This window comes from Diabrotica virgifera, chromosome 8, assembly GCF_917563875.1.
Source record: "Diabrotica virgifera virgifera chromosome 8, PGI_DIABVI_V3a".
NCBI classification, from domain to species: Eukaryota; Metazoa; Arthropoda; class Insecta; order Coleoptera; family Chrysomelidae; genus Diabrotica; species Diabrotica virgifera.
Window position 1 is genome coordinate 44,041,529 of NC_065450.1, and position 23,418 is coordinate 44,064,946.

At 32.1% G+C, this 23,418-nt stretch overlaps 1 protein-coding gene across 4 annotated transcripts in view; it reads right to left on the minus strand.

The window, feature by feature from the left end:
• The window catches only part of LOC126889929 (la-related protein 4), a 233,660-nt gene that overhangs the window by 73,530 nt on the left and 136,712 nt on the right, over positions 1–23,418 (minus strand). For all 4 annotated transcript variants that reach the window (XM_050658671.1, XM_050658668.1, XM_050658669.1 and 1 more), the window contains 2 exons: positions 11,381–11,588; positions 5,475–5,675 (listed from right to left, as the gene is read on the minus strand). In XM_050658671.1, coding sequence (XP_050514628.1) covers positions 5,475–5,675; positions 11,381–11,588 — 409 coding nt within the window. The remainder of the gene's footprint in view (positions 1–5,474; positions 5,676–11,380; positions 11,589–23,418) is intronic.

A 23,418-nucleotide genomic window follows, 5' to 3' on the forward strand; every position in this document is an offset into this window, starting at 1 on the left:
GACATGGCCCGAATTATGAAGTCGTGTCCCGGCGTCTCGAACAAGGCTTCCGGGCCATCCGAATTTTCAACGTTTTGGTAATATCTATTTTGAAATTTGAAATACGTTATTCTTCTAAGAATTCACATCAAATTGAATTGGTGGGACGAAAAAAAGTCGACAATTTCTAGAGTGTAATACTAATACCACATCCAAAACGCATGGATTTTATATCGTGGTATTATATATAGTTCTTTCAATATTGTTACTTATGAGTAGGTACTATGTAATGGCAAACTTTAGATGACTTTTAGATGACTTAAAAATCTGCCATCGATCTTAATTCCATGTTGTTCCCAATTTAACTTCTTGAACATATCTTCTAATGATCTAATGCAAGAGTAAATAATTTTGGAGAGATAGATGAACTAATATACATGCTAAAGGAGCTTAAACAAGAATCTGAAAAAGTCGGTTTAAAAATGAATGTAAATAAAACAATAGTGATGACAAATCAAGATATCACAATCGACTTAAATGGAAGTGAGATCGAACGTGTCACAAGAATATAATATACCTAGGTAACATGATCAAACTAGGCAAACAGGATCAAACGGCAGAAATAACTAGAAGAATCCGAATGACTTGGGCAGTAGTATAGGAAGACTCCGTGATGTGTTCAAAAACAAAAGAATACCAATAAATCTAAAGGAAATGATATTCAACAGTTGTTATATTCTACCAGTTATGACCTATGAAATGGAGACGATGACACTTACAGAGGTATCAGCCAATTGATTGAGAATAACACAGAGGGCGACCGAACTAGCTATGTTAGGAATATCTCTGAGGGAACATATACGAAATGAGGACGTGCAAAGCAGGACGAAGGTGGAAGATGTAATTGAAAGAATTGCGCAAATGAAATGGAACTGGGTAGGATAGTGGCATGGCAAAACATCGAAAGGTGGACGGGAAACATTGTACATTGGAGACCACGCGAGCACAGTCGTAGTAGAGGAAGACCACAAAAACGATGGCTAGACGACATGAAAGCAAAAATGGGGAGAAACTGGCATTAAATAGCACAAAACAGTGAAGAATGGAGAATTCATGGGAGGCCTTTATCCAGGAATGGATGCAAACAGGCTGAAGAAGAAGAAGAAGAAGATTATAGTTCTACGAAAACTAAAACGGTGGACTTTTTTTGTTTCTGTATTTTAATTATCGTCTTCTGAAAAAAAAAATGACCCGATTTTCATTGAAAAGTCCCGGATTTCAGGTATTGGTTTTCAGCCTTGTCCCGGATTCAACTGAATTGGAGTTGGTCACACTAGTTATACCTAATTATAATTCAAAAAATTACACTAGTAAATAATTTTGGAGAGATAGATGAACTAATATACATGCTAAAGGAGCTTAAACAAGAATCTGAAAAAGTCGGTTTAAAAATGAATGTAAATAAAACAATAGTGATGACAAATCAAGATATCACAATCGACTTAAATGGAAGTGAGATCGAACGTGTCACAAGAATATAATATACCTAGGTAACATGATCAAACTAGGCAAACAGGATCAAACGGCAGAAATAATACCACGGTTGTTTAAAATGGTATATATATAATATAATTTTTATATACAGGGTGTCCCGGAAAATAGTGCGTTCCTTTAAGGTATGGAGAGAATACACAATTTGAAACAAAAAAGTCCTATACCATTTTTTTCTAAAGTTAGCCGTTTCCAAAAAAAAGTTAACATTGTTTTCCATATACCTGTATTTTAATGTTTGGAAATTTTAATAAACTGGCAACATCGAACGCACTACGGAATAATAACATAATAAAAACTCGTTTGTGATTGTGATTAACAGTATTTAAAATAATCCAACCTAATAGTAGGTAATACTTATGTATTTACGATTTGTTTACTAAAATTATTTTCTTTTGAAATGTATTGAAATACCTATTGCATAATTTTAAACGAATTACACATCTTTTAACATAAAAACACGTCTTTTAACTAAACTAGTATTATGTATTTAGTAAGGTTTAAATGGGTTGAATGCTGAGTACTGCTGAGGGCTTTAACTGAATTACATAGTTTTAATAGTTTACAGTGGAACTTAAATACACCAGATAATGTCTCAGTAATTTGTTTACTTGTGAACTGAAATAACTAAGTTGTACTTACTTGAAAATAATTATTATACCGAATAGATGTTTCAAGTAACCTTTCACAAACACCATTCATAGGTAATAACATAATAGGTAATACACTCACTATTCGAAAACAATTTCGCATTGACACTAAACACTAAACAGGATTCTTTAAAACTATCTGTTTACTATGTATCTTAGTATCTTCTATCTATTTACATGGGACTGTCTATGCTTAAATTTGCGTACCGCACATAGTTGTCAGATTTAAATTTACATACCAAAATACATTTTAATTTTTTGGTCAAACGGTTGCATTTAGAAAAAAATGTTATAAGAGTTTTTTGTTCTACATGGTGCCTTCTACCTATACCTTCAAGGAACGCACTATTTTCCGGGACACCCTGTATAATCATTAACTTATAAAATATGAATTTTAATTACAGTAAAACCTGTGTTAACAGCCACTTGTCAAAACCGGCCACCTGAAATAGCCGGCCAGTTTCAAAGTTCCCCAAACCAAAATTTGTGGACTACAAAACCTGGTATTAGCGGCCACCTTTTTATATCGGCCAATAGTTATGTCATTTTTAGCGACCGTTATTGACAGGTTTTACTGTATATCAACTTTTATTTATTTATTAAAAAAATTAAAAAAAGGTGCGCAACAGCCACAGCCGGGTTAGAACTCAGAACTTCTCATCCATCTTCACTTCACCATCAATTTGTAGATATCGATTTATTAACGTACTTTAAAATATCATTGCATTAGTTACATTTTTAAAATAGTTTGAAATTAAAAAAAAATCGATTTATCCATACATGGTGATTGCTTAGTGGGGTAAAGCTCCGTAGATCCGTTATAGTAATAGATAGCAATAAAAGTTAATAACAAAAATTGTAGCCAACTTTGATTACAGATTGATAATCAGTAATAGTAAATTGTCAGTTTTAGACAATTCAGTCATGGCTTACTTAAAATTTGGAAAGATTTAGACCCGTTATTAATAATTTGCTCTGAAAAATGAAAATATCTCGAAAACTAATAAATTTAGACATGGGGAATGTTATACAAAAATTAAAGTACGGTAATGTTACTTTTCAATAATGATATAAAATACAGGTTGTTCCATTTAAAATTACTGAGAAAATAATGTACTTGCGTTTTAACTCACCCTGTATTCAATATAAAGAAAATTAGCAATATCGATCATTTATGAAAATTTTGACAATAATTACAAAAATATGGCATCAATAAACCATTGCCGTTGTGCTTATTTTTATTTATACAGGGAGTTGAACTTGTTATGATTTTCATATAAAATTGGTTATTACTTTGTAAATACCCTGTATAATTACCTAACCTTTATATTTTTGTAATGGAGAAGTTAAGAAGATTTCGAATATAAAATAAAATATAGGGTGTTCTATTTAAAAAAACCATAACTTTGATCTGCCACTATGTTATAGAAACACCCTATAACATTCTAACTAATTTTGTAATGTAAAGCTCAAAGTTGGCTACAATTTTTGTTACTAACTTTTATCGCTATCCATTACTGTAACGGATCTACGGAGCTTCACCACACTAATTAATCACCCTGTATAATAGCAGTTAAATATTGCATTGTTAGCTAGTTCAGAGCTATTCTGAAAATTTCAGGTGCCTAGGTAGTCTAGAACTATTTTTAAAATGGATTACAAAATTTGCGGAGACAGTGACACAGACCAAACCAAGTATATAAAAACGTTTTAAAAAACTAGCGAAATTTGTATAATTTTTCTTAGGAAGACTTGTTTTCTTTTAGATTCAGAGCAGACCATAGGCCCCTTTGAATAGCCCAAGAGGGTGAAACGTACATAAGAGAATGATGGTGGACATTTAGTCGATTACAAACCTGAAATTTATACAGAGGAATGAAAATTAAAGAAGGTAAGCTTTTAACAACTCAGTTGAGAGAACGACTCTCGAGAACTTTTAAACTACAAGGACAATGGAGAAAAATGGAAGATATGAAATAAAGATTTCGAAATCATATTTCTCTGGAAATCCCTTCTGAGGAAGAAATGACCAATAAAACTTAAATAATATTCCAGCTGAACTGCAGATGAAGATAACCTGGTGTCATCACACCATCCACTAATTCAACAGATTTGACATGACGAAAAGTTACCCAAAAAATGGAAGCTACTGTTGTCAAAACGTCAAGACAAGGGAGATATTATGAAATATAAGAATTGGAGAGGCATTATTTATTAGAGAGCTCTCGATGTCCAGCACAAATCTTGTCTGGATTATACTTAACAGGGTTAAATAATCTATAGAAAGTAGATCACGGAAGGAACAGGCAGGCTTCAGAGGACATCGTAGTTGTGTGGATCTATGTGAATTAATATATAATTAGATGTTAATTCCTTCGTATAATCCTAGACTAAAGCAAGAAGTTCCAAGAAGTAACCATTTTACCGAACTTGGTTGAAAGGGTCTTATATAATGTTAAAAGGGGCGTTAGAAAGCCGAACGGTGCATTTGTTCAGCTCTATCCTGTTTGGAGGAAGAGATACATCTCATAAAGCTTCGCATCTTCAACGCTCCATTCTGTTGTATGCTTGCGAGACCTGGAAAGTAGATAGAAAAAAAAACATCAAAGCTTCAGGTAGTTATCAATCGTTGTCACAGTCGGATTATGGTGATCTGAAACCATTTCAAACAAAAATTGTAGAGGGAGACTGGATAAATGAATAAAGAGAATGGGAGCGGAGGTGGCTTTGGAAAGCAGATGCTGATATTGAAAATAAAGCACTGAGCTGGAATCCTCAAAGAAAGAGAAGAGATAGACCCTGAGGTACCTAGAACAGAACCATTGACGACGAAGCACTGGGTCGAGCTAAGAACCTAGCTGGGAATAGAAAAGAATGGTGGAATTTTCTGGATACCCTAGGTTTTCTTGGTAGTTTGAGGAAAATAAGTAAATTATTTTTAACATTACCGCCTATTATAATAGTGCCATTGTTCCTCAAATTATTGATACATCAGTATTTGCATATTATTTTAATCTCTCGTTTTTTGCCAGCAGATCTACGATTCACAGATCTTTACATGTACAATGCGCTTACTACAATTTAATTTCAACTGTTTCCATAAATTTTCGGTAAAATAAACTTAGGAATGTTATCGCATTCAAGCAATCTCAGTGCATAGTTGCCACACCTAATATTCAATTTGTTTTAGTCATACATAAATAAATTTAATTAAGTTTGATGGTACTATGTATTACAGACTTACTTTCCTAAATTACGACTATGCAATATTATTTCATGGTTTCTGATACTTACCAATAGGAGTGGTATGATTAGCTATGTGAGCCTCATTATTATCATTAGCTACATTGTGAATATGGCTATTTTTTGGAATTGCACCTTCCGAAGTTGGTCCTTTGGAAGGGTTTCCTTTACTACTGCTATTTAAAGGTGAATGTGAACGCGCTTGGTAAGAAGTGGCTTGCCTAGAGCTGCCTTGTCCATTACTACTACCACCTAAAACAAAAGCGTTATATTCAAAACATGGAAACATTTATAAAACATGAATAGAAGGAAATGGAAAGCTATAATCAATACTACAACAAAACTCACTATACTTTTATGGAATCGAAGATTGAAATTAATAAACTATAACCCAGTAAGATACAAATACTGGCAGTGCATATATGAATTGGTTGAATTTTATTTATTTATACAGTACCGTCAATATCCAACATGGGTTATGAAGAGGAAAAATGGATGAAGTATACGTATACAGAACTCTTTATAGAACTGCTATGTTCAACCTCATGAAAATATGGAAAATACAAACCTGAAAAAAACTAAGAACAATCTTATATTATGAACATTAGTTTTTCCAATATTTAGCTATACCTCTGAAACATGGACTATCTGATTAGTACATAGAAAAAGAATCTATGCATTTGGGATGTGGGAGAAAAATGCTTCAGATATCTTGGACGGTCAGAAGAATAAATACATTATGTCCTTGTGGAAGTTAACAATCCACAACATCTCTCCAGTTTCATACTTTCAAAAATATTAGTCAGACCTATAACACATGCTGATAAAATGGACTACTACTTCAAGAAAAACTGGAAAGAAGACGTCAAGAGCAATCCCAACCAGATGCATGGATATAGTCGAAAAATTATTAAAAATGGACTTGGTCAATTGGTCTGTGCAACCCAGAATTGGGATAGACAGAGAGACAACATGATAAAAGCAATACGATGCCTGGAAGACAATATACAGATTGATACTTAGGTATACAGATTGGAAGGAAGGAGTGCATATAAAGAACGGTGTCAAGAAGTAGAAAATGAAATATGTGATTATCAATGTTGCTTCTGGCATGGACGTGGCCAAGTGTACATCAGATATTCCTAAGACATACACCCGTTGAAACTCTTTATAAACGTTTACAATACACACAATGTAAAGAACGATATAAGAACAAGGTTTGTGGCGCAGGCGTTACGACTTTGAATTATACAGTGAGCACGTAAAGGTTGGAATAAATTCATTTTTTCGAGAATGGACGATTTTAGAAAGAAATCCCGAAACAGGTCAATTTTTATTTTTAAATTAGGACTTTTTGCAAAAATATCATACTAGTGACGTCACCCATCTGGGCGTGATGACGTCATCGATGATTTTTTTAAATTGGAATAGGGGTCGTGTGATAATTCATTTGAAAGGTAATTCAATTCTCTATGCAGTAATATAAACATTAACATAATTATTTATACAGGGTGTCCAAATAAAATTTTGTTTGAATTAAATTTATTGACATAAAAGAAGAATGCATGTAATTTATTTAATTCAAAATACATTTTACTGCTCTCATAAAACAGAAAAAAATGTTTATTTGAAAAATAATCAGTGCTTATCGCTTAAATTAAATCTTCAAACTGTCAAGACAAAGCAGGTTGGTGGCTGCTTTAATATTGAGAATTTAAGGAAAAGACAATATTTATTTGTCATATAAACATTATTTCCCGTTTTCTGATAGCAGTAAAATGTATTTTGAGTTAAATAAATTACACACATTCTTCTTTTTATGTCAATAAATTTAATTCAAAAACATTTTTTTTGAACACCCTGTATAAATAATTATGTTAATGTTTATATTACTGAATAGAGAATTGAATTATCTTTCAAATGAGCTATCACACAACCCCCATTCTCATTTAGAAAAATCATAGATGACGTCATCACGCCCAGATGGGAGACGACGTCACTAGTATGGTATATTATGGCAAAAAGTTGCAATTTAAAAACAAAATTGGCCTGTTTCAGGATTTTTTTCCAAAATCGTCCATTCTCGAGAAAATGAATTTATTCCAACCTTTACGTGCTCACTGTATAGAAGTTTTGGAGAACCTGACGTTGCAAAATTCATTAAGGTAGCACGCCTTAGATGGATAGGGCATGTAATCAGGCTAAAGGAAGATGCCATAGTCAGAAAAGTTTTTGACCGAAGAGGGTCGATAGGACAACGAACAAGATGAAGACCAAGGAAGAATTTAGAGCATGGAGAAGAGTTGCCAGGGACAGGGGCGAATGGAGGATTGTTCTGAGGAAGGTTTTGTTCTGAAGGATTGTTCTGAAGAAGAAAGAGCTATAACGCCACTGATGATGATGACATACATATACATACAATATGTCTCAGGAAGTTTGGAAGCATATATGGAAAACTTTTTATTATTTATTTTAGGAAAAACACTTATTCTTTATAAAAAGTAATGCAAAAACTAAAACTTAAAATGCAACCATAGGTTATTAAATTCTTTCAATTTTATATGAGGTTTGTCAGAAAATATGAATTTTGCTCAAGAGTAAACTACTTTCAATTCTGATTAATTTTTTTTAACAATGTTTGATATTCTGATTTATTCTTAAACAAAATTCATGTTTCGACAAACCCCATATAAAACTGAAAGAATTTGATAACCTATAATTGCATTTTGGGTTTTACTTCTTACACTTCCTGAGCACAATAATTATTGTCTTAAAATTAATAATAAAAAAGTTTACCATACGTCCCCCAGCTTACTGGGAAATATTGTATTTTCTCCTAAAGCCTACGTAGGTTCTGATTAGCTGTACCAAGTAGGGAAGTACCTAAAACAACTTCTACTAAGCTCCTGTATAATTCCCCTCTAGTTTCTTCGGAAATACTGTCTAAGTCAACATATTCTGACATTTGTGAGTTTCATTTCCTAACAAGAAGTATATATATTTTGAAACAACCCTGTTACCACATAGTGGTGTAGGGCGACAATATCTAACAAGAGGTACTGTTTCTAAAATGTGGCTTACCATCATATTGCTACCTTGAAAGAAGACTGTCATATATCAAAATGTGACAATATTCAGAAATTATCATTTAAAAAATCAATGAATTTTAAAAATATCATAAAGCTTTACCCGTAACTGCGGATAGGCTAATATTTTGACTTTGGTGTGTACTAGCCTGTGAAAGGTTATATAATAAACCCCATAATTTCTTAACGTCTTTATAAGTCCTCTTTATAACTCTTTTAAACATACTCTCAACTTCTTTGTAAGTCCGACACAATTCAAAATAATGCATTATTATTCAGAGAAAGTATTGTATTAACTTATTGTGTTTTTGAGATATGACAATATAGTGCAAAATGTCGAATCGACGTTTCGAATAACAATAACGACACATCTGTCATCTGACAGCCATAGGCATAAACTAACTTTATGACGTTATCACAGAAAAAAATAGAATATTTAAAAAACTGTTTACACTAATATAGTCCATTTTTTACATTTTTGAGATATGACGGTCTTCTAATGTTGCGATATGTCTTAATCTTAAATGACTAATATATTTCATCAATGTACCGGGTGTCCCAATAAGAATGGCTCTCGGCCATATCTCAGGAACCGTTTATAGTGCAGCTTTGAGAAAAAAATATTTCTCGGGAAAAGCATGGAAATTATTTTCATAATTGTAGGTCCAATGCTAGAGGGCGTAATTGAATATCAAAAATTAAAAAATCAAAATTTTAAAAATTTACCTAATGAAAGGGCACTGAAAATCTAATCATCGTATTCTTCATAAAATTCTGCGCATATTTGATTTCACAAGTTTAAGTCTACCTTTGAAAATAAGAGGTGGGGGTGAGTGAGAACCTTCTTATGAAAAAATGGCTATAAGTCCGGTTCTGCTAAATCGAATTTTGCATACTTGGTCTTGTTGAAAACAGCTCTTTTTCGTCAATGTAAGTGTCTTATTTTCGAAATAGCCTAATGAGTAATATGCCAGCTAGAAGGAGTTATTTAATTATTTTCAGAAATCTAGTTTTCTTTGGAGAATATTAAATACAAGTATTCATTTTTAATCCTGTATTACAAAATTAGACCAAATTAGCAACATAATACCGAAAACCGCATGTCGATACCTTTTTTCTATGTCGAGGTATCTTAAGAAATGTGTAAATTTTAAACATAACTGTTACTGTCATCGGTAAACAAGGTTAAAGAAAAGTAGTGTGCTATGGAATAAACATTTTCCAGATGTAAATGTATATAGTTAATTAAAACAACACTAAGACAAACAACACTATAAAATATATCAAAGAATAAAAGCAACTACTTACTTCTTAGTGACTGACTGCCTATATGTGCAAATTGTTGCCCATCATTTTCGAGATGCAAGCATTTACTCTTTCAATAGTGGATTGAATAATAACAGATGTAACTGTTTCAGACGTTTATTTATGGGGACGGAAAAATGACCTTGTTTTTGCCGCTAGGCCCACTACTCGAGAAAACATGATCTAGAATCTAGAGAATACGAAACGCCATTCAAAACATTGCGAAAGCAGAAATTGAGACTGCTGTTCAATCTACTCTTGAAAAAGTAAATGCTTGCATCGAAAATGATGAGCAACATTTGAACATTTAGGTCGTCACTAAGTAAGTAGTTGCTTTTATTTCTTTATCATATTTTATAGTTTTGTTTGTCTTATTGTTGTTTTAATTAATTATATACGTTTACATCTGGAAAATGTTTCTTTGGTTTTTTCCATAGCATACTACTTTTCCTTAACTTGCTTTACCAGTGACATTAACAGTTGTTTAAAATTTACACGTTTCTTAAGATATCTCGAGATAGAAAAAAGCTATCGACATGCGGTTTTCGGTACTATGTTGCTAATTTGGTCTAATTTTGTAATAAAGGATTAAAAATGCATACCTGTATTTAATATTCTCCAAAGAAAACTAGATTTCCGAAAATAATTAAGTAACGCTTCCTAGCTTGTATATTACTTATTAGGCTATTTCGAAAATAAGACACTTACATTGACGAAAAAGAGCTGTTTTAACAAGACCAAGTATGCAAAATTCGATTTAGCAGAACCGGACTTTTTTATTTTTAACGATTTGTGAGTTCTTCGTTTCACTTCACAGGAGTCACAGAAGTAAAAAAATGAAATACTTTGTAACAGAAGTGTGAAAATCAACATACAGTCGGAAAAATGAAAGAATACCCATGAACGATCACATCCATCACATATTTTGTATTTGCTGTTTTTTTCTATAAAATAACAAACGAGAGAAATAGATTATTAATAATCTGAATAATATGTGATTGATGTGATCGTTCATGGGTATTCTTTCATTTTTCCGACTGTATTTATTATTGTTAAACAAAACATAAGCAAAAAAGAAATATATCTCGACAACGTTACCTCACTAAATGCCCAAAGAAAAGCTATGCAATATTTCAGGTGGATCGGTCAAATAGTTCTTGAGTTACAACGTCCACCGCCTTTGAAAAAGCAGTTTTGTGAAAAACGCGTTTATAATTTTGACAACTCCATCATCGTCTTCCTTAATGTCTGTCAAATCGTAAAGTGATGCACACCGGAGTATGTTTTTAAATCACCGAGTAGTCTACAAAAGAGAAGAGGAACGTTTCTCAGTACGCTCAAGCGTGCTGGCGCGAAACCGCGGCAAAGCGAGTCGAAGGTGGGGATATTCAACATCCTGTATCTATGGTAATTTTACTCCGATCAATCTGAAATTTTCAGAGAATTTATCTTTCAAATTTTATTGTTTAAGTTATGCACTTTTATTTAGAATAATACAATAATCGAAAAATTTCAAACCATAACCTCCCCCCATAAATTGATGCAGATACTCGCAGTGTAACTTACCCTGAGAACCCTGTGAAGATTGGTCGCTTGGAACAGCACTCCTCGATTGCTTACGAGGTCTATTTTGATTCGTACGATAAGTCGTTGGATGTTTAAAGTTTTGCGGGGCCAGCCCGTTTACGGAGAACACAGAGCTAATGTCGTACAAACCCGGACCGGACGGAGGCCAGGCGACCGAAGCGTAAAATGGTTGCGGTTGGTAAGGGGGCTGAAACAAAAAATATCTATTAGGTTTTATACTACTGACAGATGTTACAGTATTTTACAGATCGAAATATTCAGTAATATTCAGATATACCAATACCAGGTATCTAAGAGACTCATTAACCCTTTCGGTCCTAATTTATTTTACGACGATAAAAAATTCTAGTTTTGGCCACATTAGTATTATTTTTTTTTTGTAATTTTTTGACGTTTTGTCCAAGAGTATAAGTTTAACAGTTTTTGAGATATGATGTGTACACCACAGTGCACACTGGGATCCAACGGTACAATTAGTAATGGGTAAATATTTGATTAAATGTTTATAATTTTTTATTTGATCCAGGACTGGACCAGGACCAGAAGAGGTTACCAAAAATAAGAAGAAGTTACAATGAATAACGAACATTATTAATTGAGTGTGTAGGAAGATTTCCTTTTTATCCATGCTGGGTTAACTGCTCATCGCCTTTTCCTTCTTTCATCTTCATCCAAAGCTACAGCTGTCACTAGCAATTTCATGTTTGCAAAATTCATTTTCTGAACGCACTCAAGAAACTCGCAAATAAAACTAATTTAAGTTACGACCCGTCGTAACATAAATCAAAACCCGTGCGGAGCTCGGTTGTTCCACGTTCCGTGTCGGACACGTCCCTTCCTAAGATAAATCAGCCTTCATTCGACTCATTGTTATCTACAAAAAACATGTTTTTAAAAAAAATATGAAAAAGTGAGGCTAGATTTACCTTCTTCAATTTGACCGATGAATTCCAGTATACACCACAGTGCACGCGTCTTTAACTCACTCAAATAACAAAACAAAGTCAAAAATGCACCAAAAAACACTTTGTGCATCATAAATGAACATTTATCTATAATACAGAGTTCTTCTAACCAGTTGGTAAAATTTGTAGTAAAACAAAACGACGATCATTAGAGAACTGCATTGCCAATAAAAGACATCCATGTTTTCTGTAATATTTTATTTTATTTCATTTTTTGGCGCTAGATCACAGCATCTGCTTATGATAAATATATTGTATGTTTGTAGGTACACTCACATGTACACTGGGACTAAACGGTAAAATTAAACTAACATTTTGATAGAGATACCTTGAAAATGTTGTACACTGTAGTGTACGCTGGGACCAACAGGGCTAATATTCAGCTCAGCAGGGTGCTATTGTTGAGTGAAGAACTCACATAAACAAGGGATCATTTCAATAAAACAGGTAGATCCCCTGTTTATGGAATTGCACCTCTCCAACAATAGCACCTGTCTGAGCTGCTTAAAATTTTATTAATGAGTCCCTTAGATAGTACTACTTTAGAACACATTATTTAAGTTATGTCACTATAACTCGTTTTTAAACTAAGTAATTCAAATTTACCGCGCCACATCGCTTGTTTGTAATTGGTCCAACCTCAGGTAAGTTTACTTCACTAAATTATTAAATTTTGACACTATTAACATTTATGATATTTTGACACTAGTGGTATTTAATTCGTAGGTTAATTAAGTTATATCGGCGATTTTTTGTACTTTCTGCGTTATTCCTTTAATTTTTAGTTTGTATTTATATAAAAAAAAACAATTGTTTTTAGAGCTCTTGACGTATTAATATATTGACGTATTAATATAATATGATATTTATGGATTACCGTCGAAGGTCGACATGATCAACCAAAAAAGAAGATGAATCTGGTGATTTTTCTAGTGACATTTTTGGGTGTGGGTGTGAATCTGTCTTTTGAGTTTACTCCTCCTAATTTAAAAACAGGGTATAAATTGTTTTTAATATAAAAATTTATTTATAAAAATACAAAGAATAGCAAACATTTTTAACATACTGAAGTCTCCATCTAAATAATTACAAGAAATGGTATTATAGCGATACGCTTTAATTACTATTTTTGCTAATTTTAATATTTTTTCTCAAAACGAAAGAATATGGGTCATATAAAGTCACCGTTAATATACAAACCAGATGCTAAGAAACACATGGTTTTACGAAACGAAATGCATCCCCTAACCATATGTTTTTGGAGTGTTCAGTTTAACAAACTGAAGTCCCCAAAAATTAATTACCATATCAGACCATTATGTCAACAACTCACTTTGGGACATGCATTCGTTTTTAAAACTGCAGAAGTGTTTCTGTTTTTATACGCCAGATCTAAATAATTTATGGCCCATCTGCTCAGAGAGTAGAAACACAAACAGATTAGCGTCTGTGGCTTTCTTAACAGTCTCTTCACAGCATGTCAACAAAGCGGTCACACCCGACTCTCGCTAACAACCGAACCTTTTCCGAGACCTAAGCAAAACACCTTTTTGTTACCAAAATAAATAAATATTTTACTGTTCGTCGTTAACCTATTTTTATTATTTTTAATTAATTCCGTCAACTCACACCTACCGGAATAGTATCAAGCTTCTTTATCTGGATAGAACATTGATTAGGGAGGTCTAGTGAGACTAGTGAGTTCAAATCATTTCTTAGATGAAGTAGGGGAGAGAAAAAAGATAAAGACAACATTACAACTTGAAGAAAGGAATCTAATTAATAATATACCTATTAAAGAGGACAACAGATTTCTTTAACTGTTCAAAGAGAACTGATCAGTTTTCTCGACATGCAGTTATCTTCTGTCATTCTGAAATATGTATATGGGTAGAATCCAATAGTCTACTTTCATGCTTTATAAGAGGAAGTCAACAAAGTACTCAACTCCAAGAATGTATCATAATAATTTTATTAAAATGTTAAACACGAGCCATCATCAGCAAAATACAGACAAATCCCCAAAGAACTGACCCACAGGAAGGAGGAAGAATCGATTAAGCTCGATTAACAATGGATAATTCCTTTCATTAAGAGGAAGTTTTTTCCTGGTGCTATTGAAAGCACACTTTAGACCAGAGGTCCCCAAATTATTTTTTCTTGTAGACCACTTTAAAAAAATTATTGATTTCGGTGGACCCCCAAAACCAGTATCTTCTTCTATTAAAAATAATGTTTTAATAAAAGGGACTCAAAAATGTGATTATTACGCATTATAACAAGTGTTTTTGATTTAAAACAAGTTTTTGATAAAATTTTAGTGTAAAAAACGTTAAAATACTGTTTTTTTACATTTTCCTCCATTCCCAAAAATACATGTTCTTCTAATTTGCTGAAAATTTGTCCACAGATAGCCAAAACACAGGACTTTAATTGATTAAAAGAATGTGTATAGTTTTACAATACAAGAAAAGTTACATGCAATAATATCAGAGTCAAAATTATACAGTATGTCCCTGTAAGTTGTATCCATATGGAAAACTTTTTTATTATTAATTTTACGAAAAAAAGTTACTTCTTCATAAAAAGCTCTGCATGGTCCAAAACCTAAGATTTAACCATCAAATATCAAATTATTTGAATATTATACGAGGTATGTCAAAAAGTTTGAATTTCACTCAAGAGTCAAGTTGCTTTATTTTTCACAATATTGAAAATTGCTATTCTGAAAAGTTGTTTGGAATTAAAAACTATATTCTAGTATGATTACACCCTTCTAATAGATTTTTTTTTAATTATGGATAACTAACATTATTTTCAGTTATTTCAATTCAGATAACTCTTTTATTACTCATTTTACGAAAAAAAGTGATTCTTAATAAAAAGTTCTGCTTGGTCTAAAACCTAAAATACAATCATCGTATGTCAAATTTTATCAATTTTATACGAGGTATGTCAAAAAATATGAATTTCGCTCAAGAGTAAAATACGTTTATTTTTCACAATATCGAAAATTGTTATTATGAAAAGTTATTTAGAATTAAAAACTATGTTTCAGTATGTAATTACATCCTTCTAATTGAAATATTCTGAACTATAAAGCTACTTTACTTTTGATCTAAATTTGTCTTTTTTTGACATACTTCGTATAAAATTGATAAAAGTTGATATAAGATGGTTGTATTTTAGGTTTTAGACCATGCAGAACTTTTTATTAAGAATCACTTTTTTTCGTAAAATTAATAATAAAAGAGTTATTAGAATTGAAATAACTGAAAATAATGTTAGTTATCCATAATTTAAAAAAAAAATTTTTTTCAATTAGAAAGATGTAATTGCATATTAGAATATAGTTTTTAATTCCAAACAACTTTTCATAAAAGCAATTTTCAATATTGTGAAAATAAAGCTACTTTACTCTTGAGTGAAATTCAAACTTTTTGACATACCTCGTATAACATTCATAAAATTTGATATCTGATGGTTGAATCTTGGGTTTTGGTCCATGCAGAACTTTTTATAAAGAATAACTTTTTTCGTTAAATTAATAATAAAAAAGTTTTCCATATGGATACAACTTACAGGGACATACTGTATATTCCAGTCGGGTTAGCCTTTGATCTTGTATGCCGAGCTACCCAAGCAAGACACTATTTTTCTAATCTTAGGGGTCAATAGTAGTGTAAATTTAAAATCGCCAATGAATTCCGCCGTTGCGTTAGCCGTCATCTTATTTTTAAAGGAGAACCGTTTTTGCTCAAAATCTCCGCCATTTTTAACTTCTCGACAAAAAGTGTAAGGACTGAAATTGTTGAAAATATGATTTCCTATAATTTCCTTCATTATAAATTTTTTTGTGTAGTCGATATTTTCCGAGATAATTATTGAATTATCTCGTTTATTATTAGTTTAAGAACAAAAATTTACTTATACAAAAATGAAGAGATTTAAATTTTATACAATTTTGATCTCTTTAATTTTTTTGTTAAAATCAATATTTCCGGTAGTACGTATGCGGTAAAGGCGCGAGCATTTAAGACCTGATTGGTTTGATAGCAGTGGTTTTTGTCCAACATCTCCGCCATTTTCAACTTTTCGACAAAAATGGTAGGAACTGAAATTGTCCCAAATAAATCGTGTTTACAATAATTATTACAATTTTTTTTAGCCATTTTTTTCGTACAGTCGATATTTTCCGAGTTAATTTTACTTACAGTAGACGTCTATATTTTTGACTCTGATATTTTTCCACGTATTTTTTTTTTGTATTGTAAGGCTATACAAATTCTTTTAACCACTTAAAGTCCTGTGTTTTGGCTATCTGTGGGCAAATTTTCACTCAAATCGAAGGACATCCATTTTGGGAATGGAGGAAAATGTAGAAAGCGGTATTTTAACGTTTTCTACTAAAATGACTTGTCATAATGACATTTTTGAGTCCCTACTATTAAAACATTATTTCTTCCATTGATATTTTCCAATAAAAAAATGCAAATTTGTCTAAATAAATACCAAATCACAATAAAGTTTTCGTGGATCCCCACTTACAACTTGTGAACCCCCATTTTTATTTCACGCCAACGTAGAACCCCGTTGAGTCCCTCGTAGACCCCTGAGGGTACACCTAGACCACTTTGGGAATTACTGCTTTAAACAATAATTAACTAAAATATGAAAAGGCCGAACAATAACACTAAACTAAGGTTGGCCAATGCCTCTATTTTTCCCATTGCTACATACGCAGCTGAAACATGGCCTCTCAAAAAATCGATAGAAGATCGAAGCTTTTGAAATGTGGATCTACAAAAGAATTCTACGCGTGTCCTGTGACAGAACCAGCCTGCCAATTCTGGCTTCAAATAAAAGACAGGCTATTAAAAAAAGTAAACCAAGCATACCTAAATTACGTCGACCACATAGCCTGAAGGACGGAACTCATGGAACTATTGCTAAGTAGTAGAAGGAAAGGTAGAAGGACGAAGATCGGAACATCAAGAGGAAGATCTCCAACAATATGGGCAGACGAAATGAAGTCTCTCTTGAGAAGATCGCTATACGCTGTGAGCTCGTACATAGAGGGGATATTTATAAATTCGCGAGCGCCAGTAGTGACAAGTCTGTAAACGTTTACTGGAAATTTGACATAAATGTCAAAGTGATTAATTTAAAATTAAAATTAAAAACATTAATTATAAAAAATATTAGTTAGTCAAAGCTGTGGTATATATTTTTACCTTAAATATATTTACGTTTTAAATACTGAATTTACGTTTTTTTAATGTTCCGTAATATGTAATTATAAATTAATCTATTAATCTTAGCGCCATCTACACGATAATTGTGAAAGTATCCGAAGTAAGAAATTAATATTTCATCAATAGAACGTCAAAATGATTAGCAAAATCTTAAAAAAATCTATTACAATTTAATTACTTTTTAGCGTAACAATTAAATAATAAATTTAAAAATTACCGGTGAAAGTTGAATAAGTAATCCGCTAGGAGCGACACCAGCGAAGCTCAGAGCAGAGCGTATATCAAGCCGTTCTTCTGTCACATAATATTTATATAGAATATTTATGTTCAGTTGCACCAACAAATAAACGATTGATTTTTTGATTTGGATTGGCCGTTTATTTTAAAATATAATAATAGTCAAAAACTGTCAATTAAAAACAGAAATTTTAACGATTCTCCCGAAAAATATTAAATTTTTTAATATCAAAAGTAATATAATAATTTTCTTTTTTTTTTTAAATGGTTAAAATACAGTGATGAGTGCGCTAATAACCGGCAAAATAGCACAAAAGATGGAAACCGTATTAAGTTGTGAGATAAAAAGAAATGAAACTAGTCGAGCTGGGAAATTTCGTCCTACTAGAGGTAAAACTCACTAAGTGCACTTTTTTGAGATTTTGACATTTTCATAAATTTGAATACGGTACTGCACAGCCCTGGAGAAGTCCACTGGGGCTCTAACCCTTCTAATTGCTGAGATAATTTATGGTACAATTCACCAAGTGCATTATTGTGAATTTCGGTGTCAGGGCAAAACTCATTAGAACTTATTATTGCACTAAGTGAATTTTTCCTTACAGTCTTGAGTGCAATGTTGTGAATTTCAGTTTCAGGGTAAAACTCATTAAAACTTATTATTGCACAAGTGAATTTTTTCTTACAATCTGGAATGCCGAATGGGTACTTAATGATCTTTCAAACAATACATTATAGATAACATAATGTATTTTGCGATTAAGCTGGAGCATTGTTAATCAATGGCTGGAGACTTTTGTGGCTGTCATAAATGCCGAAAGAATTGCATTTATTTTAAAGAACGAAACTTATTGTTCACTTTTTAAATAATAGACTGTTATTTTGATAGTTTGTTATTTGTAAATCAGCGAAATTTTATAGACAAATTCTAATAATTGTGTTCATGGAAAAACTCATCAAGTACAAAGTGTAGTTAGTGAGTTTTACCTCTAACAGGATATCAATATCCAATAATTGTGTTCATGGAAAAACTCATTGAGTACAAAAATTGATCTAATATTGATTGTATCATAGTTCCTGTGACAAAACATAGCTGAAAATATCTGTTTTTATTTATTCTTTAAAGTTGCATTAAAAAAATTCCAATATTCAAGTCAGGTGAATTTAAAAAACAATTTGTACCTTTAAATCGATTTTTCTCCACTTTTTGAAAAGTGTAGTTAGTGAGTTTTACCTCTAATAGGACGATTTAGCGATATTTAGCCTAAATAGCCTAAAAATTTACATTATATTGATTGTTTCCCACCTTTAGACGTATCGGACGAGTTTAGCAATTGACACTGTCACAGTGACAGTTTTAGTTGACATACTCCTCTGATACGTGTGAAGGTGGGAATCAATCAATATAATGTCAATTTATATGTTAATATCGCTAAATTTACCAGCTCGACTAGTTTCATTTCTTTTTATCTCACAACTTAATACGTTTTCCATCTTTTGCGCTATTTTGTCGGTTATTAGCACGCTCATCACTGTATATTTTTTGGAGAATCGTTAAAATTTCTGTTTTTATGACAGTTTTTTGACAATTATATTTTAAAATAAACGGGCAATCCAAATCAATCGTTTTGTTGGTGTCATTGGACATTAGAGTGTCACCAGGTCCTGACAACGGCTCAAAAATTGACGAGGTGAGTAAATTTGTCGGTTTTCAATCAATCATGTCCATAATTTTTACGTTAAAAAGATATCGGCTTTACTGCCTGCAGAAGGTTGAGCTTTAAAATTTTTGGCGACGAAGAATTTGTGTTTGTACGATTACAACTTAGAATGCAATTACTGATGAAAGTAAGTCATTGCCGTTTTGCCTGTATTTCGTGAGATGTTGTAAAGGTAAGGTAAATTCAAGTAGCAACCGAAGTCCGTGCCGTGACGTGAGGTTCTATCCTCTGGATAGAGCAATCCTCGTGGGGTGAGTCCTGTGATGCCTGAAGTTAAAGCCAGGAATCGTTTAAACATCACAACTATTTTAATACTACAGGGTGATTGATTAGTAGGGTAAAGCTCAATAGCTCCGCTATAGTAATAGATACCAATAAAAGTTAATAATAAGAATTTTAGCCACCTTTGAGCTTCACATTACAAAATTAGTTAGAATGTTACAGGGTGTTCGATAACACAGTGGCAGACCTAACTTATGTTTTTTTAAATGGAACACCCTACATTTTATTTTATATTCGAAATCCTGTTAACTTCTCCATCACAAAAATATAAAGGTTTGTAATGTTATACAGGGTATTTACAAAGTTATAACCAATTTTGTATGAAAATCGTAACAAGTTCAACTCCCTGTATAAATAAAAATAAGCACAACAGCATGGTTTATTAATGCCATATTTTTTTATTTATTGTCAAAATTTTTAAGAATTATTGATATTGCTAATTTTTTTTATATCAAATACAGGGTGAGTCAAAACGCAAGTACATTATTTTCTCAGTAATGTTAAATGGAACACCCTGTATTTTATATCATTATTGAAAAGTAACATTAACGTACTTTAATTTTTATATAACATTCCGTATGCCCAAATTTATTAGTTTTCGAGATATTTTCATTTTTCAGAGCAAATTATTTTAGCTGTTTAAATTTATCTAAATTTTAAGTAAGCCATGACTGAATTGACAATTGAAGATTACCGATTATCAATCCGGTAATCAATGTAACACTGTAGCAAATAAAGAAATAAAAATAATTTATTAGTAATACATTTTACAAACAAAAACTCAACCACTACATGCAACATTTTTGAAACAATTAAAAACTATCTTTTTATGTAAATGCAACAAATAAACAAAGAAAATTAGTAATAAATTTTACAAAAAAACACACAAACACAAAATACAATATTTTGTGAAGACAATTAAACACTACTTTGGTATGTAAATGTAACAATGTAACAAATAAAGAACGAAACATAATTTATCAGTAATACATTTTGCAAAAAAACATGTTTGAAAAAATTAGAAGCTACTTTTAATAAAATATTTTTAATATTTAATTACATAAGGTGTTCAAAATTATCTCTTAACACATTTATGTACGCCTAAAAACGATCATTGAATGAGCTACTTACTCTACGGAGCATTTGTAAATTAACACATCGAAATACACTTTGTATTCTATTTTCATCTCATCCCTTGTTGTTGGAGGTATTTTATAAACTTCATTATTAACGTAACCCCAAAAAAAATCAGTCCAGTTTATTAAATTCTAGTGATTTGGGTGGCCACGCTACTGGTCCATTGAAAAATGAAAATATCTCGAAAACTAATAAATTTAGACATAGGGAATGTTATCTAAAAATTAAAGTACGGTAATGGTACTTTTCAACAGTGATATAAAATACAGGGTGTTCCATTTAAAATTACTGAGAAAATAATGTACTTGCGTTTTGACTCACCCTGTATTTGATATAAAGAAAATTAGCAATATCAATGATTCTTAAAAATTTTGACAATACGAAAAACTAAGGCATTAATAAACCATTGCTGTTTTGCTTATTTTTATTTATACAGGGAGTTAAACTTGTTACGATTTTCATATAAAACTGGATATAACTTTGTAAATACCCTGTAGAACATAACAAACCTTTATATTTTTGTGATGGAGAAGTTAACAGGATTTCGAATTTAAAATAAAATATAGGGTGTTCCATTTAAAAAAACATAAGTTAGGTCTGCCACTGTGTTATCGAACACCCTGTAACATTCTAACTAATTTTGTAATGTGAAGCTCAAAGGTGGCTAAAATTTTTGTTATTAACTTTTATTGCTATCTATTACTATAGCGGAGCTATTGAGCTTTACCCTACTAATCAATCACCCTGTATAGTAAACAATTTAAAACTTTATAATATCTAAAGGGTTTTTACCCACATATCTTGGTATACCCTATTCCATGAACATACGCCTGTTTTGGATTACTTCGACAACGAATATTTTACTGTGCAAAATAAGAAGAACGAAAGTAAATTTCAGATTACATTGTTGTTTATTGGAATAATTATTAGCGCCATTTACTTTCGTACTTCTTATGTTGCACAGTAAAATATTCGTTGTCGAAGTAATCCAAAACAGGCGTATGTTCGTGGAATGGCCCATAGCTCAGGCATGCACTTTGACCTGTAATAAGCATTGATAATGGAATCATTATCCCGAAAACGTTCTGTGATGTAGCCCTTTCTAGGAATTTTTCGCTACAGGAATTTAATTTCCTCGTGGATTTTTGTTTACACCTATTTCCAAGGCTAACCTAAGCAAAGGAGGGTTTCAATGAAACGTGGATATATCTTGAAAAGCAGGAAAGCTAGTTTTATAAAAAAAAATTGCTTTTTTTATTCAATTATAAAACAGTCCTCGTATGATACTGATACAATGTAAAATTTCTCGTAAAAAAAATTGAAAATTCAACTTTTATTTTGAAACATCAGATTCTATTAAAATTTAATCCTATTGTAGCGGAAGAGAAATCTTGGCCGATCCCCGTATAACAGTAAACACCTCGAGAATGACGTAATCGGATGTGCTAGGCCTCGCCGGAGAATTCTGGAAGGTACGTCACGTAGGCGGAACAAGCCGATAGCTCGAGATGGGAGTCGATTGTTCCAGAATAACAACTGGGTATAAATACGGGCATATTTTGTGAATAAGTTTAGTGTATAAGATAAATTCGTCTGTAACTTATATAAATAAAGTCGTATATAAATTACGAACCGCTAGTTTTATTGTAATTAGAAGTAATTACACTAATCACGCTACAGTTGGTGTCGGTGTTCGGTAAACTTAGTGCGATATAAATAAGTGAATTACAGAGAGACTTTAAAAGACTTTTGAACTTTATTCGTCGGGAATAACCGGAGTGCGTTAATTGTTCGGTATTCGGAAAGACTTTAAAAGACTTTTGGACTTTATTCGTCGGGAATAGTTAAAGTGCGTTGATTGTTCGGTATTCGGAAAGACTTTTAAAAGACATTTTGGAAAGTACGTGTGTGCCGACCAAAGATGTTGCTACGAGAACTTACAGTAAAACAGCTCCGTGAACAGCTAGAGGAACGGGATCTGGACAGCAGTGGGCTCAAGATAGTCCTACAAGCACGACTCGAGGAAGTCCTAACGAAGAACGGAGATGATCCAGAGACGTTCCACTTCCAGTCAGCAGAACAAGCAATCTTATCGAAATTAAAAACTGTTTCTGAAACGATTGATGATACTTCTAAGATAAGCAACGAGAAATTTGAAAGTGTTTCTCAAAAGATCGATGAAACTTCTAGACAGAACAACGAGAAATTTGAAAGTGTTTCTCAAAAGATCGATGAAACTTCTAGAAAAAGCGATGAGAAATTTGAAAGTGTTTCTCAAGTAATAAAAGACGTTTGTAGACAGACCGACGAGAAATTTGAAGAAGTTTCCAGAACATTCGATAAGATACAGAAAAGTGTAGACGACAATAAAGAATTGCTAGAAGAGAAGATCAAACAACTAGAGAGCATGATAACTGATA